The sequence below is a fragment of the Gossypium arboreum genome, chromosome 7 (genome assembly GCF_025698485.1).
Source record: "Gossypium arboreum isolate Shixiya-1 chromosome 7, ASM2569848v2, whole genome shotgun sequence".
Taxonomy (NCBI): domain Eukaryota; kingdom Viridiplantae; phylum Streptophyta; class Magnoliopsida; order Malvales; family Malvaceae; genus Gossypium; species Gossypium arboreum.
The window spans coordinates 103025031-103040080 of record NC_069076.1 but is presented as its reverse complement, the minus strand read 5'-3'; the positions used below and the strand labels follow the sequence as shown (position 1 = coordinate 103040080).

General features: G+C 33.3%; 2 protein-coding genes across 5 annotated transcripts; both read right to left on the bottom strand.

Annotated features, from left to right (window-relative positions):
* Positions 1-1611: 1611 nt before the first annotated feature.
* LOC108484114 (protein PEROXIN-4) lies at positions 1612-5279 on the bottom strand. Of its 4 annotated transcripts, none has more exons than XM_053031234.1 (6): positions 5048-5279; positions 4773-4829; positions 4495-4614; positions 4102-4230; positions 2146-2275; positions 1612-1894 (listed from the first exon to the last, which is right to left on the bottom strand). In XM_053031234.1, the coding sequence occupies exons 2-6, from the start codon at positions 4776-4778 to the stop codon at positions 1806-1808; spliced, it is 474 nt and encodes a 157-aa protein (XP_052887194.1). In that variant the 5' UTR covers positions 4779-4829; positions 5048-5279; the 3' UTR covers positions 1612-1805. The 4 variants fall into 4 exon arrangements, with proteins under 4 accessions (XP_052887194.1, XP_017643388.1, XP_017643310.1 ...); XM_017787899.2 differs by having other exon boundaries at positions 4773-4807; XM_017787821.2 differs by having other exon boundaries at positions 4773-4850; positions 5048-5276.
* An 821-nt stretch (positions 5280-6100) lies between these two features.
* On the bottom strand, positions 6101-12339 carry LOC108452945 (TOM1-like protein 9). The gene is made up of 10 exons (XM_017750765.2): positions 11940-12339; positions 11041-11119; positions 10808-10906; positions 10620-10733; positions 10276-10433; positions 9554-9635; positions 9090-9175; positions 8315-8506; positions 7336-7811; positions 6101-7083 (listed from the first exon to the last, which is right to left on the bottom strand). The coding sequence occupies exons 1-10, from the start codon at positions 12038-12040 to the stop codon at positions 6434-6436; spliced, it is 2037 nt and encodes a 678-aa protein (XP_017606254.1). The 5' UTR covers positions 12041-12339; the 3' UTR covers positions 6101-6433.
* Positions 12340-15050: the final 2711 nt, after the last annotated feature.

Genomic DNA, 15050 nt, shown 5'->3' with positions numbered 1-15050 from the left:
GGGTAAACTTGGTCTATTGGTTAGCAAATTAGCCAAAAAGATCGATACTGTTAATTCTAAAAAGGTCTCAACTATGAGAGAAGCACAAAGAGTGAAACTACAAATCGATAAATGGAAAGACGAAGACTTCAAGGTAATTCACTTAGATGATTACGACTTTGTGCTTGACTTGAATTTTCTTAACAATATTAATCCTCTTTTGGTTCCTTTTACCGATTGTATCTTGGATACTCGACAACAACAATGCATTGTGTCGATGAGTCGAGACACGAGAAATGGAACCATTGTATTGTCAGCAATCCAACTAGCAAAGGATGTTCTATGTGGTGGGAATATTGACTTTCCAGATCGGAGTGCTACAAAGACTTCTTTGGAAATGCTAGAGGGATAGAAAATCAATATGATGCTTCTTTAGTTATTAGTGCGGCTACCACCTATGGGAGAGATGGGTTTTGCATCAGACTTTGTAGGAAAAGCAGTGATAACCCAAGCATTCAAATCGAGTAAATGTTACGAACGAAGTATAGTTTAAACACTTATCTAGTGTTTTATATTATAATTGACCGTTGGCTTGGTAAATACACAATGACTCTTTCAGAGTTCTAAAGTGGATAAGCCAAGGGGTTTACAAACCAAAGTTAAATACAATACTCAAGGTTAACTCGGTGTTCAATGTGAGTATACCAAAGTCTTTTTATATAGATCAACAAGATCCCGGTCGAGGTAAGTCAAAATAGGGGTAAGTAAGTGCGATGACCTCTTACGATCAAGATGTTTAATAGAGAAATACAGTTCAAGTTAGGCGATGACAGAAACATAAGCCGAGGTAAATGTTTCAAAGAACGGAACAACCCGACAGAAAGACTAGTTAAGAGGCAAATGAATCAAACCAGTGTCAGTTCGAATACGGGACGAGAGCGTTGCGAGAATGGGTGGGGGAAAATGTTAAAGGCCGTGGATTAAAGCTCGTGACCATTGCGCATGAAACATCTCATTATAGTCTATTGATCAAATGAGATTTATTTAATCCACTCGAATTAACCTGACTTGTGGAACATATGGAGAAGCCCGTCTACTTGAACTGTTGTGGCCCAGTGAAACACTCCGATAAAACTAGAGTTACCAAGGTAGTTAAGTCCTTATGGCCTATAATTGTAAATAGGCAAAGCTCAACTATAGATAAATGCCTTCCTCCTTGGTTATAATTACTTAGTTGTAAATTTTAATACTTTTGAGAACATTTACTCAACCACTTAGCGTGCACTATTTTCTTGTGATTTTTCTATTCGTCCGTAACTTATTTCTCTTTTGATTTTACTTCCGCTTACTTTGATGCCTTAGAGAATTTCTGTAATAATTCTCATTTTTTAAAAATAAGGTTGATTTAGGCGAATTTGAAAAAAAAATTGCTTAAAACTGCATAGTTTGCTAGACTGACACTTGCATATAAGTTACTGAATTAAAGAATTTTCAAACAACAATTAATTGCAAGGCCTAATAGTATCACCTAATTGGACTACTCAATTTTCGACAGTAGAGAGATGAAATTCATAATTAAACCATTTTACTGAAAAAACATATCAACAAACTAGAATAGAAATTGCAATAATGTTATTTAGTGCTTTTAAACACAATTCAATTTCTTTAGGATAATGATTTATTGGTAATCTAGATACATAAACATCAATGTTGTTCTATAATCTATATGTTGGATCAGAAAAACTGGAGACATTCTTGAATGTTATTTGGAAAGCACAACAAGTGAATCGCTTACAGTTTAAGACTGTTCATTACACCATTTAAGTTCACCCTTTTTTAGGCATGGCAGCAAGTCTGGTGTACATTCTTGCCATGGACTGGAATCCCCTCATATCACCAGACCTTAAAAGATTGCCTGCCCACAAGTAGGAAAAGTGTCCATCAAGGATGATATCAAACATAGAAGTAGCTTAAAGTTCGATAGAATTTATAAATTCTTAGATATATAAGACTTTTCACCCATGACGATATAAATACATATCTGTATTAAGTAGTAAATGAAGAACACTCTTGATTCATGTTTATATTTTATATAATCTTTACAATACTAGGTAAATTCATAATATTAAGAAACAGAAAAGAAAAGCATCAAATACACCAACTTACCAGAATCACAATTAAGAGGGCTATCGGGTTCTGGATGAGCCATTAAGGCTATTATAGCCCTACAAACAGATTGAAGTGTCCAAGCAGGACTCCATGCATTCTTCAATATATCAAGGCAGATCTCTCCTGTCTGTAGAAGACATAATTAATAAATACAGATTAAATTCTTAATTGAATATCATGGAGTTGTTACGTTTCAAATGTTAATGATCCGTAGACTTGTTAGAAGTTGGATTCCTATAATATGTAAGCCAATAGAATGGATGACAAAGCTCTACCTTTTTCCACCAGTAAAACATGTTCTAGAGCAGAGTACAAGTTTACAAACAAGATTGTAATGTTAACTTTTGTTCTCATCTTCTGACATTATGACCCAATTGCTCCTTCCTGGAAATCTGGTAATTAAAATAAAGTCCATAGACGGAGACTAAAGTTTTGCTCCAACTTGGAGAAGATGGAATTAAAATAAAATCTTCCTCAGTCTCATGCAATCTTTTGGTGGAAAGGGTTCTCACAAATCTCTCCTAACCTACACTCCCCTAGCCATAAGAATTGCCAATCTTAAATACTACATTGCAAAGAGAGGAAAAAAAATATACATTCATACTAAACAAAGTATTTTGCAAAAACTAAAGAGCAGTTTGGATCATGGAATGTAAGGTTCCCGGTGAGAATCTTACAATATGTAATAGCATAAACACATTTGGTTCAACAACATTACTTTATGCCAATAATATGATATTACCAATAGTACCAAGACTCAGTTAAGTTTCTTAGGTACTTTTACATTACTTTGCTAGTGTAGAATATATAGAATTTGTGACAACTTTAGCCCATTCTTGATGACGATGATCCATTTTCATTAAAATCAAGAAAAAAAATAATAAATACTAGTGAATCAAACTCTCCATGTTTTTTCTTTTTAAGTAACATTTAAACTATATTTATTTATAATGAGTGAATTTTGTCTATTATTGTTTGTTAAGAAAATTTTAACATTTGCCGATTATATTATGGGATAATTAAATGTTTTTGAAAATTTTGGTTTAAGATTCAAATGTTTAGCATTGTTGTCCAAAAGTTCTTTTAAAAAGAAAATGTTTATGTTATAAACTAAAAAATAAGTTTCCAGGAGCTAGAAGTTAAATACTGAGGCCGAATAGATAATTTAGCACAAATGTGATTTTTCAAAAGCCAAAGGTTTCGAAAGCTAAAGAAAATTTTCTTTTTAGCATTCTAGGTTGGGTTAAAAACCCAGTTTGAAAGTACTTTTGGCTTGAAAAGCTATTTGTTTAACATTGCTTATGATTTAAAAATTGGTTTGGCTTGAAAATGTTTTTGAAAAGGAATGCTAAACACACCCTATATTTTGTTTATTACATTACAATTAATATTAGTATTATTTAGTTTTTCCATTATTCAATTATTAGTTAGTTGAAGATTTTAGCATTTTGTATATTACTATTATATTAAAATTTTCCTTTATTTTCAGTCATTTCACTTTTAGCATAGTTTAATAACTTCTTTCATCCTATTTATGATTAAAGACAATTTAGTAAAATATGTTTTCAGGTATTCTTAGATTCCTTCATCAACAGCAAAATCTTACATTACAATCAAATGAACAAAGTCTGATAATGTATCATATCTGATAACATGATGAGTAATCTAAATATTTCTAGATCCATATGCCTCCTAAGAGATATTATGGTGAAAAGCCTTGAATACTGTGTAAAAATCCCTTCTGTTTTGCAGTCATAGGCTCATGGCTGCCTAGTTGAAAAACCCCAAGTACCCAAAATTCCCCAAAAAGGAATGGAAAGTTCATCATATATAAATCAGATGCTAAGATGCAATTGCTATCTTTAAGAATCAAAACATCTTTCCTTCATTCCATTTTATGCAGTCAAATATTCCGGTAGATAATATACAGCTATCAAGGCAAGGAAATCATACCTTAAAATGCACATTGGGGTGAAATATTTTTGTCAAGAACCGCACTTGAGGGGGTTGCAAAGGGTACTGCTCAGGAACAGCGAATGCAAGCTGAAACACTCCACCTTCATAAGGTGTCTCAGATGGTCCCTATATATATAATCATATAATTTAGACAAAATCAAAATAAAATTCTATATAACCAGGATTCAATGGTGAAATCCGGATATGGGTATGTGTCTGAATATGAGCATATTCAACTTTCTCTAAGTTTTCTTCTTGGAGAATCATTCACATATACCCATACCCCCAATATGTATCGAGGAAAAAAAAAAAAAAAAACTCTAGATGACATAGACAATAAATAATGTCTACAATTTTCTTTTTTCCTCCATTTTTTAGTTTAGAAACAACCTTGATTAGAGCAGTCCATTTAAATATGTTGGAATCATCACAAACAAGCTGAATATCGGGATCCGCCGTCTTTTCTCGCTGCACCTCTTTGTATTCCTTAAACAACCTTGCCCTTGATGCCTTCATATAAAGATTTCAACTATATTAATCAAGGGGATAATCGTTTTTTTTTTTAACGAAAACCCAAACTAACGTCTTCGGCGATCTACATGTATTTTATTAAATACGCAAGATTTTTTTAAAAGCCATCTATACCATCTATATAAATATCAACTAACCTGCATCTCTCGTTGCTTGTAGGAAATTCAAAATACTTCAAAACAAATTATATAATTCTGTATCAGAGTGAAAAATAGCTGTAAAATTGAAAACAAAAAAGCAGCTTTGTTAAGAATTTCCACTAAGGTTTTTATTATTTATGAAAAGAATTAATTGTCCAGGTTTTGTTAGAGATCGGATCAATTAAGATGTGGGATATAGAAATCAATTAGAGCAATAATTGATAATTAAAAAAAAAGGACAAAAAAGAAAAGGACGAGCTTAAGAATCTGACCTGGGGAAGATCCCTGAAATGATAGGAAAAGGAAGCTTTTGGTCGTGGTCTGATTTTGGTGATGTGAGAAAAAAAACCGTCGGGTCATGGGTTGTGGTTGTAAGAGTTTTAAGAATCTAAGCACGGCTGGCAGTGGACTGGGCTGGCAGGATTTAATCCAAACTGGACCAAATCTTGGGTCATATTGGGCTGATTCATGCCCGTTCGTTTTGCCGCTCTACGTCCACCCCAAATCAATAGATTAGAGATTCTTTTTATACTATTTAATTGTTCAGGTTACTATTTATTGATATGTTGGGTTTGATTAAAAAATTATTAGAAAAACATAAATATTAAAAAAAATTATTACTTTTTCTAAATTGATCAACCTAAACCATCCTAAATCCCTAAAGGATTTCCGAATTTACACTCTCCAAAATATTCCAATAATGATGTCAATCAAATTAAAATTCAGTTAACTAGCAACATCTTAAAATTTTAAAAAAATTCATGGCATAGATTATAAACCGACTCCAGAATTAGATTTATTTTTAAAATAATATTAAATATTTATATTGAATTTTTATAAGGAAACCGAAGTTGAAACAACTTAAAATCAAATTAAAGATATTTACGTTACCAAATATGAATTCATAAAACTTCAATTCAAGATTTGACCCGTATGAAACAAACCAACTAAATAAGATGCATAGCCCCACTTTAGGCCGAGTCCCTACGAACCAAACCAACTAAACTGAATGATAGTCATAGCCTGACTTTTTGACTAGGTTATTAAGAAACCCATTGTTTTTAGTTTAACTTTATAAGGTTGCTTGCATCTTCATCAACTTAGGAAGGACGGACTATGTTGGGAAAATAAAGGTGGATTCTGATAGTTAACAACAAAAGATAAAGAGTTTCGCCTTCTCCAAGGCAAATTGTTACACATGGATACAACAAAACATTATCCCAAAAAGGTAGAAGGACAAATTTGCATAGAAATCTGGACTAATCCTCTAATTTAATAAAGTCAAAAGTAAAATTCCAGAAAAAGTAAAATCATTGCAACATGCATTTCAAAATGCCTAATGTCTAATAGTGCCTTAAAACTTGGGAAAGAAAATTTCGACATGTACATTATATTATTTATTACAATAAAAATTGAAATAAAAATAAAAATTTCCACAGGTCTGAAAAAAACAGAGAGAATCAAATCTATAAACTCAACCTATAACCGAAAGCGAGATCTTTCTATTTTCTCTACAGGGAGTGTACATGATTCCAATACCAAACATTCAACACCAAATATGAGTCAAGAAAAATATCTAACGAAGGAAAATGAGATAAAATAAGAAACAAGTTAGCCACCAAAAAAAAATATGTAAAAAAGAAAAACCAAATCCAGGTTCACATGCTACCAGCTCTTCCAGGAGTGGTTTTTGTTGATTTAATTTTAGCCATGTCAACAAGGTCCCCAAACAGCTTATCCTCAGGTTTTGAAGGCTTACTAGGCGGAACGTAAGATGAAGTGGAAACCTGGTAGGAAGAGTTTCTCAGGGCATTGTCATCTCGGATGGATAGCCCATACATTTGCTGATTGAGATACTGTTGCTGACCATACCCATATGCTCCCATTTGGTTGCCATACATTTGCTGAGGATACATCGAACCCATCTGGCCAGCTGGCATTTGCTGAGGATACATTGAACCCATCTGGGCCCCCAGCACTTGCTGAGGATACATTGAACCCATCTGGCCCGTTGGCATTTGATGAGGATACATGGAACTCATCTGGCCCACAGGCATTTGCTGTGGAAGCATGCCTGTATACTGTGGTGCTCCCTGGATTGGCTGTGGATGATAACCAGCAAACTGGTTTCCCAGAGCCACATGATTATTAGTCGTTGGTAAATGACCAGTTGTGGTTGGCTGAATGTACACACCCGCCATTTGATCACTTCCCACATACTGGGGATGCTGAGCACCTGCAACTGGGCTAGAGTCTGCTGCCTGTGCTTCCCAGGGTGGTGGTGGTAGTGAGCCACTGCTCTCAGCACCTTCTCCACATGCAAAAAGAAAGGTTCATTAATTTTAGATGTAGTGGAAGCAAGAATATAAATTCAGCCTGCCAAAGAAGCCTAGAATGTCACTACATAAATTTCTTGAGAGGAAGACCATGATTATTTATTATTAATTTCCTAGAATGGTACGTGGCATGCCGTGCTTACATGTGCCTATCCCTAGGGAGCTGTGCCAAAAGTAAAATGATCTACTTGTGCATCAGAAATCTATTGTAATCAGAATCGAACCATTGACTGGTGAGGGTGGCTGTTGCTGCTGAACCAGCTGACCATTCCAGGCAGGAACGGTGCCTTGAGCATATGGCTGCTCATATTGAGGAGGTGCTCCCATGTTTGGTGCAGTTCCATTTGCATGAAAATTGTGCTGCTGCTGGTGCTGCTGCTGAATTTGAGGAGTCAAAGGGTTGGTTTGTCCAGCCAAACCTGAAGACTGTGTGTTAACAGAATTGGAGGTGTTGCTACCATCAGAGAACATATCAAAGAGAACGAGGGCATTCTGCTGTGATGCAGGAGGTGCTTGTTGTGGTTCACCCAAAGAAACAAGGGCCAGTGAATTATCTGCCTTAGGTGAATTGAAGTCATCACCACTAAGCAAGTCCATTTTGGGATTGGCAGCTGGTGGAGGAGTTGAACCATTAGTTGCAGGAGGAGCAGGAAGCAGTAACTGATTAAATGGTGAACTTGTAACAGTGCTTGAAGTGGATCTGTGAAAAAACCCCGTTAGTTAAAGCTCAAGCTACTGGAAATATAAGATGAAGGGTTTTAGATAACCCAAAATTAAATAAATTTAAATGTTAATCCTAGCAACATAACATTTTATAAGCAACTCAGCCACTCCTTGTAGAGGTAAATTCGCTACTAATCCCTAGATCTAAAATGTTAAAGAGACTGCCACTTCAACATAACCATGCATCTGCAATAAGCAATTTGTTTCAAAAAACCCAGGAACCAAATTGTACCAAGGATTCAATGAACCAAATAGATGAAAGAAACTTGTAATTAAGTTCCAAGATGCGAGGAGAAATGTATGGCTACCACCAGTAATGCTTAGGAAAAGAAGTATAATGCAGCATATGTAACAAAGAGAACTTGCAATTCTAAGCATATTCCTACGTTAGTTGTAATAAAAAGATTAAAATACAAAACACCAATAATTTTAATCACAAGATCCCTGCATATGGAATCCAGTTCAAAGAAGCCTAATTACCTCCCCTCAGACTGCTTGCTACTGTCTCCAGTATCAATTAGTGGACTACCGACATTCACAAGTTCTTTTGCAGGTTCAGGCTTAGGTTTGTTTGCTTGAGAAGGAGTTCCTGAAGCTATTGCTTCATGCCTTGCTAGTACGCGTTGCAAATCATCATTCAATGCTAAACCTTGACATAAAAGTGACTCATCCCTGCAAGAGATAGATAACCAAAGGTGATATGTGTCTTAAACGTTAAAAGCATTTCACACAATTTCTTGTAACAATCCATAGAGGTTGTAAGCTAACATGCCATAATAAGTGAAATATCACACAAATTTATATAAATGCAAAAAAGATATTCACTGGCATAGGTTAGGGGAAAAAATTGATACAAAAATCAATTCCTTCACAGGTTGCTCCAGCTCCTAGTCACCATAGCAACAAGATTTAATTGAATAAATAATGATGTCCCTTTGATCTCAACTCAGGATATCACTCCTCTTCTCGGTATGTATTTTTAACAAGTGATACTAGCAAAATCACCTTAAGGACCATGAAATAAAAAGAGAATGCCATGCAGAAAAGCATGACACATTCATGAAAACAGATGATAACATCAAGTCTTCAACTTATAGTGATACTAGCAAAATCACCTTAAGGACCATGAAATAAAAAGAGAATGCCATGCAGAAAAGCATGACACATTCATGAAAACAGATGATACCATCAAGTCATCAACTTATAGAGAGTATGAAGGGCCCAGGAAAGTTGTAGTAAAAGATTGTTTCCTTACGATGTTGAATTAACAAGGTGTACAACTCTTTGTTTGTAAGTACGGCACTGCTCCACCAAATCAACAATCACCTCTTGCCTAAGTCCCTGAAACGGTAGATGAAAAAAGATCAGTAAATATGCAAATAGAAACTGAACATAAAGAAACCACAACTTGCATTATATCTTTAGTAGAGGATTTAGCAGCGTGAAACTTCATAAACTTTCGAAAAGATTTTTCATTATGAGAGCTGGAAAAACATAAGTTTACACAAAAAAACTGGTTCACCATCTAATGAATTTGAGCATTGCCAACCAGATTTTTTTGCAAACGCCAGTTATATTAAGACTTAGGTAGCCACCTTAAATCCAATTAATGACTTGCCACTTAGAAACTACATTACCATGTACTTGCCAGAACACAATTAATTTAGCAAGTAAACAAAATGTCTTCATTCCTATACATATCAAAATGCAAACAAATACCTCCTTGTTTCCGGGATCTATTGCATTTAGCATTTCTGATAGAACATCCATAATACCACGCGCATTCTGAATTTCTGTCAAACTGATAAATGAGACTTCTGTTAAAAAACAATATGTATAGCAATGTAATTTCACCATCAATAATATTATAGAACAAACCATTCACATTGCTTCAACTATTACAACTACTCTATTTCTAGGAGACAAGGATAATCATTGGTGTGACAACACCAGTCATGGTTACCAGCTAAGGACAGGGAACACTGATGTGCTGACTAAAACTGAAGTTAAAAACAAATAGGAAAGTTTTTACCCAACAACTCACATTGATCTCTTTAAAAAATACATTAAGGAGTGAACAAAGAGTTTGTTTTGACAATTACTCTTATTTTCATACAGAGAAAATATTAAATAGTTCATACACACAAACAGAATGAAACATTATCCTTCCGAAGCAAATGAAAACTCACTGTGAAGCCCATATCAAAAAATATTTCAATAAGCTCTGTAATTTTTTATTAGACAATCATTAAAAGAACTTATTGTGGGCAGCAGCCTTCTGCATAACCATATTACTGCAGCACAACTTCTACAAAGACATTATTCAGAAATTTCTGAAAAAACAGACTAGGCCATCATGAAATTGACTGGGAACAATGGAAAACATTAAAAAAAACAACCATGCTTTTACTACTCAAACAACTAAGGAACAAAAATAATACCTCAGGGTTGGAAACTCTGACTCCGCAGAAGACTCAGCTGTGTCTTGCCGATCAGAATTGCGAATATTTGGAGGATAAGAAGACAAAGGTTGTGTTTGAGGAGGAGTAAGTACGGGCGCAGACCTCTCAGATCTTGGTGGGAATACTGCACCAAGACGCTGAACAACAAACCAATTTGCCTCAGAGAGGAAAAAGGAAAGGGGAAAAGGCCACACTATGTGGAAGGATAGCATATGAAGAATACAAATTAAGATCATGAATGAAGGATAGCATATGAAGACTTGGATCCCAAGAAATACAAAGCATGTCTTGTACAATTTGAGATGAGTCCTTAGCAGACATACCAACAACTCTTGGTAGGCAACATAGTATTGTGGATATCTTGCCCTCGCACCTCCAAAAGCTTCTTGCCAAGTGTCAATCAGAATCAATATCTTCTCTTTAACATTAAAGTCGGGCTACAATTGAGCAGTACAAAAATTGAGAAGAAGTTTTTACTAGAAAAAAATAACTACAAAATGGGACTCCCTACCTTTTTCTTGACTATTCTAACCATCTCATGAAGAACATCCCTCTCTGCAACGTGCATGTGGACAATGTCCCCACAGTTTTTTATGATAGTTTCTAGCAGCTAGAACATGGGAAGTAAACCAAATTTAAACAAGCTTAGCTCAATGTAAGCAACAGGTAATAAAACAGGCAACAAAAGTGATCATTATATCCAGGCATTAGTAGAAACCAACGTAAAAGTTACTAGCGGCTTACAGTTAGTGCAAGAAGTTGAACTTTAGGATTTTTACTTCCAAGCTTCTTCTTTATGCCTTTCACAACATCTTTTGCTTGCCTGATAATAACCATAACATTTCACTACTAGATTAAGAAAGCAAAAATTATTCAAAGTTAAAAGATATAAATCCAGTCAGCTTCTGGAGTTAACCAGAAAATTAGAAAACTGAACCTTCAGTCCTTTCTTTCTTTCTTTCTTTTTTTTTTTTTTTTTTTGTTCATACCTTCAGTCCTTTCTACTTTCTATAAATCACAAGAACTAAAAAGAAAACCGGCAAAAGTGACCAAAAATAATCAACAAAAAAAAACAGTATTAAACTTAATTACCATGAAGCTGCTCATCTAAAGCTAACAAAAATACAGCTCATATTTGAGAAAAATAAACTTAATATTAGCAAGATAAAGCCATACGGTTATCTTTCACTTTGAGAAAGGTTGTTGACTCTCTATAACCAGTCGAAGTTTTTATATGAAATTAAATCCTCTATCAATCAACAAAAGCCACATTTAAAACCCTTATAATCAAATACATCCATGATTGAAATTACATGTTGAACAAAGAGAGAAAAAGCAAAGCAAAGTGATCGATCTAATAAATTTCCTGAACCAAATCTCGCCCATTAAACTTGCGTGCTATAAAAGAGAAAAAAAAATATTTATCTTCTCTCAATTTTACAAATAATAGAAAACAAGAGGAGAAAAATTCAGAAAAAGAAGAAGTAAAAGCAAGTCCAACACCGAAACAAGAAAGAAGACTAGATTCACAATCTTCATATTCATTTTTTATAATCAAATTGAACACAATCATCAATAGAATCATAAGAGCAATAACAACTTCTTAGAAGAGAGGAGAAATTGGAATCCAGAGCGACGAATACCCAGGGTCGTGATTAAGCATATCGCAGATCTCGATATTCCTAGCCCAATCAGGCCCGATCAGCAAGTCACTCGTAGCTCTCTCTACCATAGAGTTCACCATCTTCGCTGACAAAAAATAAAGGATTCGCACACACCAAAAAAGTAAAAAGAAGAACAGAAAACCAATCAGATTCCGATCACCGCCCGGCGCGATCGCGACTAACGGCAGAATATTCCGGAGACTCCTCCGGCACACCCAATCTAACTTTATCAAGTAAACCAAACAGTCCAAAATCTTCAGCTCTCTCTCTCTCTCTCCCCCCCTTTTCTTCCTCGCTTCTCTCGCCTTTTGTTTCTGAGATTAAATCGAATAGTCTCTTCTTTTTCCGTTGAGAAAAAAAAAATAAAATAAAAATAAATAAATAAATATATATATATATATATATATTCCTTTCACTTCCTTTTTCCTTTATTAGCTTCTTTATTTCAATTATTTGGGAGGTGATATAAAAAAATAAAAGACCAACCAAAATCAACCACGTGTCAGTCGATGGTTTCGCTGACCAGTTATATCAAAGGGCTGCTATCGTTTTATTACTGGATTTGGTGCTTCGTGAGATGGCCTAAGCACGTGTCGTTATTGATGTATCTCAGTTTGGTTTTGAAAAAAAACGAGCAGTCCTTACAATTTTTTCCTTTGGAATTTCGCAATTTTTTTCAACTTCATCTTTGAATTCAGATTGTGTTAAGGTATAATCGTGTAACAAAGTATCATGTAGTTACCTATAAATTTTTAAAATTTTTTTAAAATATTATAATTTATTTATAGTTTCTTTTTACTTCTAGATTTAATAGTTAAAAGGATCAAATTGAAAAAAGTTATCAAGTTTCTTGGGTAGTGCTTGAAAAGTCATTTTTAGGTGTAATTATTTATAATTACACAAAGATAACATGTTTAAGTAACCATTGTAATTGGTGGGTCTCAATGAATTGGTGTAATTAGATTATCTCAATAACAATTTTAATTATGCGAGAGGGTGAAAACTTGAGTAATTATATGGGTAAGTATATTAGTTTAATTTTAAAATTTATTTTTATACAAATTATGGCTAAGAAGTACTTAATTATATGCTAATGCTATATATTATAAAAATAAAATTTTATTTATAAAAAATGTTATAATTTTTATCACAATTTATTTATAAAAATAGCTTTCTAAAATTATGGCAAAAATTATATTATTTATAAAAGTGTTATGAAAATTATTGGATAATTTATAAAACCTTATTTATAAAGGTTATATATTATAAATTTTATGCTATTTTTCACTTAATTTAGTATTATAAAAGGGATATAACTTAACATTAATCTTTCTCCAAGTTAAGTTTATATAAATTTTATAATTAAAGATCTGAGCTATTTGAACTGTGAACACAAATATTATAAGGTCAATGCTAATTATGTAAATATTAAAGGTTTTCTTAAACTATATCATGATATATAATACTATTTGAGAAAATGGTGTTAGACATAAGCACCATAGACAGCTAGTGAACTATTTAATTTATAACATTCGAGGTTTTGAAATATGGTTGAGAAGACATTTGTTGCTTTAAAAAAATATTTTCCTATATTAACAACATCACCTTAGTATAATATAAAATAATAAGATTGAATCATATTAGCATATTTCATATTTCATAACTTCAATCATAGGTGAAATTAAGATGTTCCATATTTCGAAGAGTGCATCTTGATAATTTTAATGATTCAGATTCAAATGCAAATGATGGTAATGAGCATATGTTAAATATTAAAGAGGGAATAACCTAACAAATATGCACTAGAACAATTAGATAAAATTGCATATGATGTTTTACTTTTCTTGTTATTTTTATTAATAATCATATTATCATTACTTTTTAGACTAACATAGTACATATGATGATTTTATTTTAATTTTTTACTTGTTTAGAAATTATTGTTATTATAGTAATATTTTTATAATAATTAATATTTAGAAAATATAAATTATTTAATCATGTAACTACAATTTGCACTATAAACATGACATAAGAAATTACAATATTATTGAGTAATATTTTCTCATATCTTATTGATAAGAATGTTCAGGTATTTACATATGTTGTTACAGATACTATTACAGCTCATGATAGGGCTCCACTATTTTGTCTTGACTCCGTTGCCTCTAGTACTAACATTCGCGAGCTCATTTGATGAATCAAATCAAATCAAATATATTTAAATAAACAATAAAATCAAAACATATTTGAATCTTACTACTCAAATTGATTTTGTATTTTTCAAGTTTTTTGTTCAATCCAACTATATTTATTTTTCACGGACCAATGGAAAAGACAATTTTTTTAGACTCTACATCTTATAGTCATTTTGAGCCCAACTAAATTTGAAGTCGAGTTAAATCAAATCCTTAAACCCCATAAAACTCTTTCAACATCTATTTCACCATCCACAAGACTTGAACCTAAAACTTTAACGCTGTCTCAATTATTAATCGAAACCAATTGTAGACACTCAATTTTGCCCGGACCCAGAAATAAGTCCTAAAACAAAAATAATAAACCCAAAAAAAATGAAGTCCAAGTTCAGTCTAAAATTACAAAGATATAATTTGGCCCAATTGGAATGGCCCATTACTTGAAAAGATTTAAGGTCCATCTATAAGCTTGACTCATATGGAAATATAATCTTTAAGGATATGCAATCTTAGATATGATATGCAATCTTAGATATGATATGCAATCTTGAAGATATGATCTTGTAATCTTGGAGATTTAACTTGTAGATATCCTTTAATCTTAACCATTGATGTAATTGATTTGTATCGTTGGATTTGTGGAGGCTCAACTATAAATAGATACTCATGCAAGCAATTCGAAATGTTCTGTGGAGGCAGAAATTTAAAAACTCTCAAGAAGCACTGAGGATGTTTGATATCATTTTAAGGCAGTATGCTGCGAAGCTGGAATGCCTACTTGTTCGCCAATCTTTCTTTCAAGGTAATCAGAGCAACTTCACAGATATTGGAGAATGTGTCTTTAGCTGTAAAGCTTACTTCATAGGTGAAGCCGTAATTCAAATTCAAGAGA

Coding starts and splice junctions, on each gene's coding strand:
- LOC108452945 (XM_017750765.2), bottom strand. CDS start 12,040: ATGGTGAACTCTATGGTAGAGAGAGCTACGAGTGACTTGCTGATCGGG. Junction 10,434..10,619: donor TTGCCTACCAAGAGTTGTTG/GTATGTCTGCTA, acceptor TTTGTTGTTCAG/CGTCTTGGTGCAGTATTCCC. Junction 9,176..9,553: donor TAGATCCCGGAAACAAGGAG/GTATTTGTTTGC, acceptor CTACCGTTTCAG/GGACTTAGGCAAGAGGTGAT.
- LOC108484114 (XM_053031234.1), bottom strand. Junction 4,231..4,494: donor AATGGACTGCTCTAATCAAG/GTTGTTTCTAAA, acceptor TTATATATATAG/GGACCATCTGAGACACCTTA. Junction 2,276..4,101: donor ACCCCAATGTGCATTTTAAG/GTATGATTTCCT, acceptor TGTCTTCTACAG/ACAGGAGAGATCTGCCTTGA.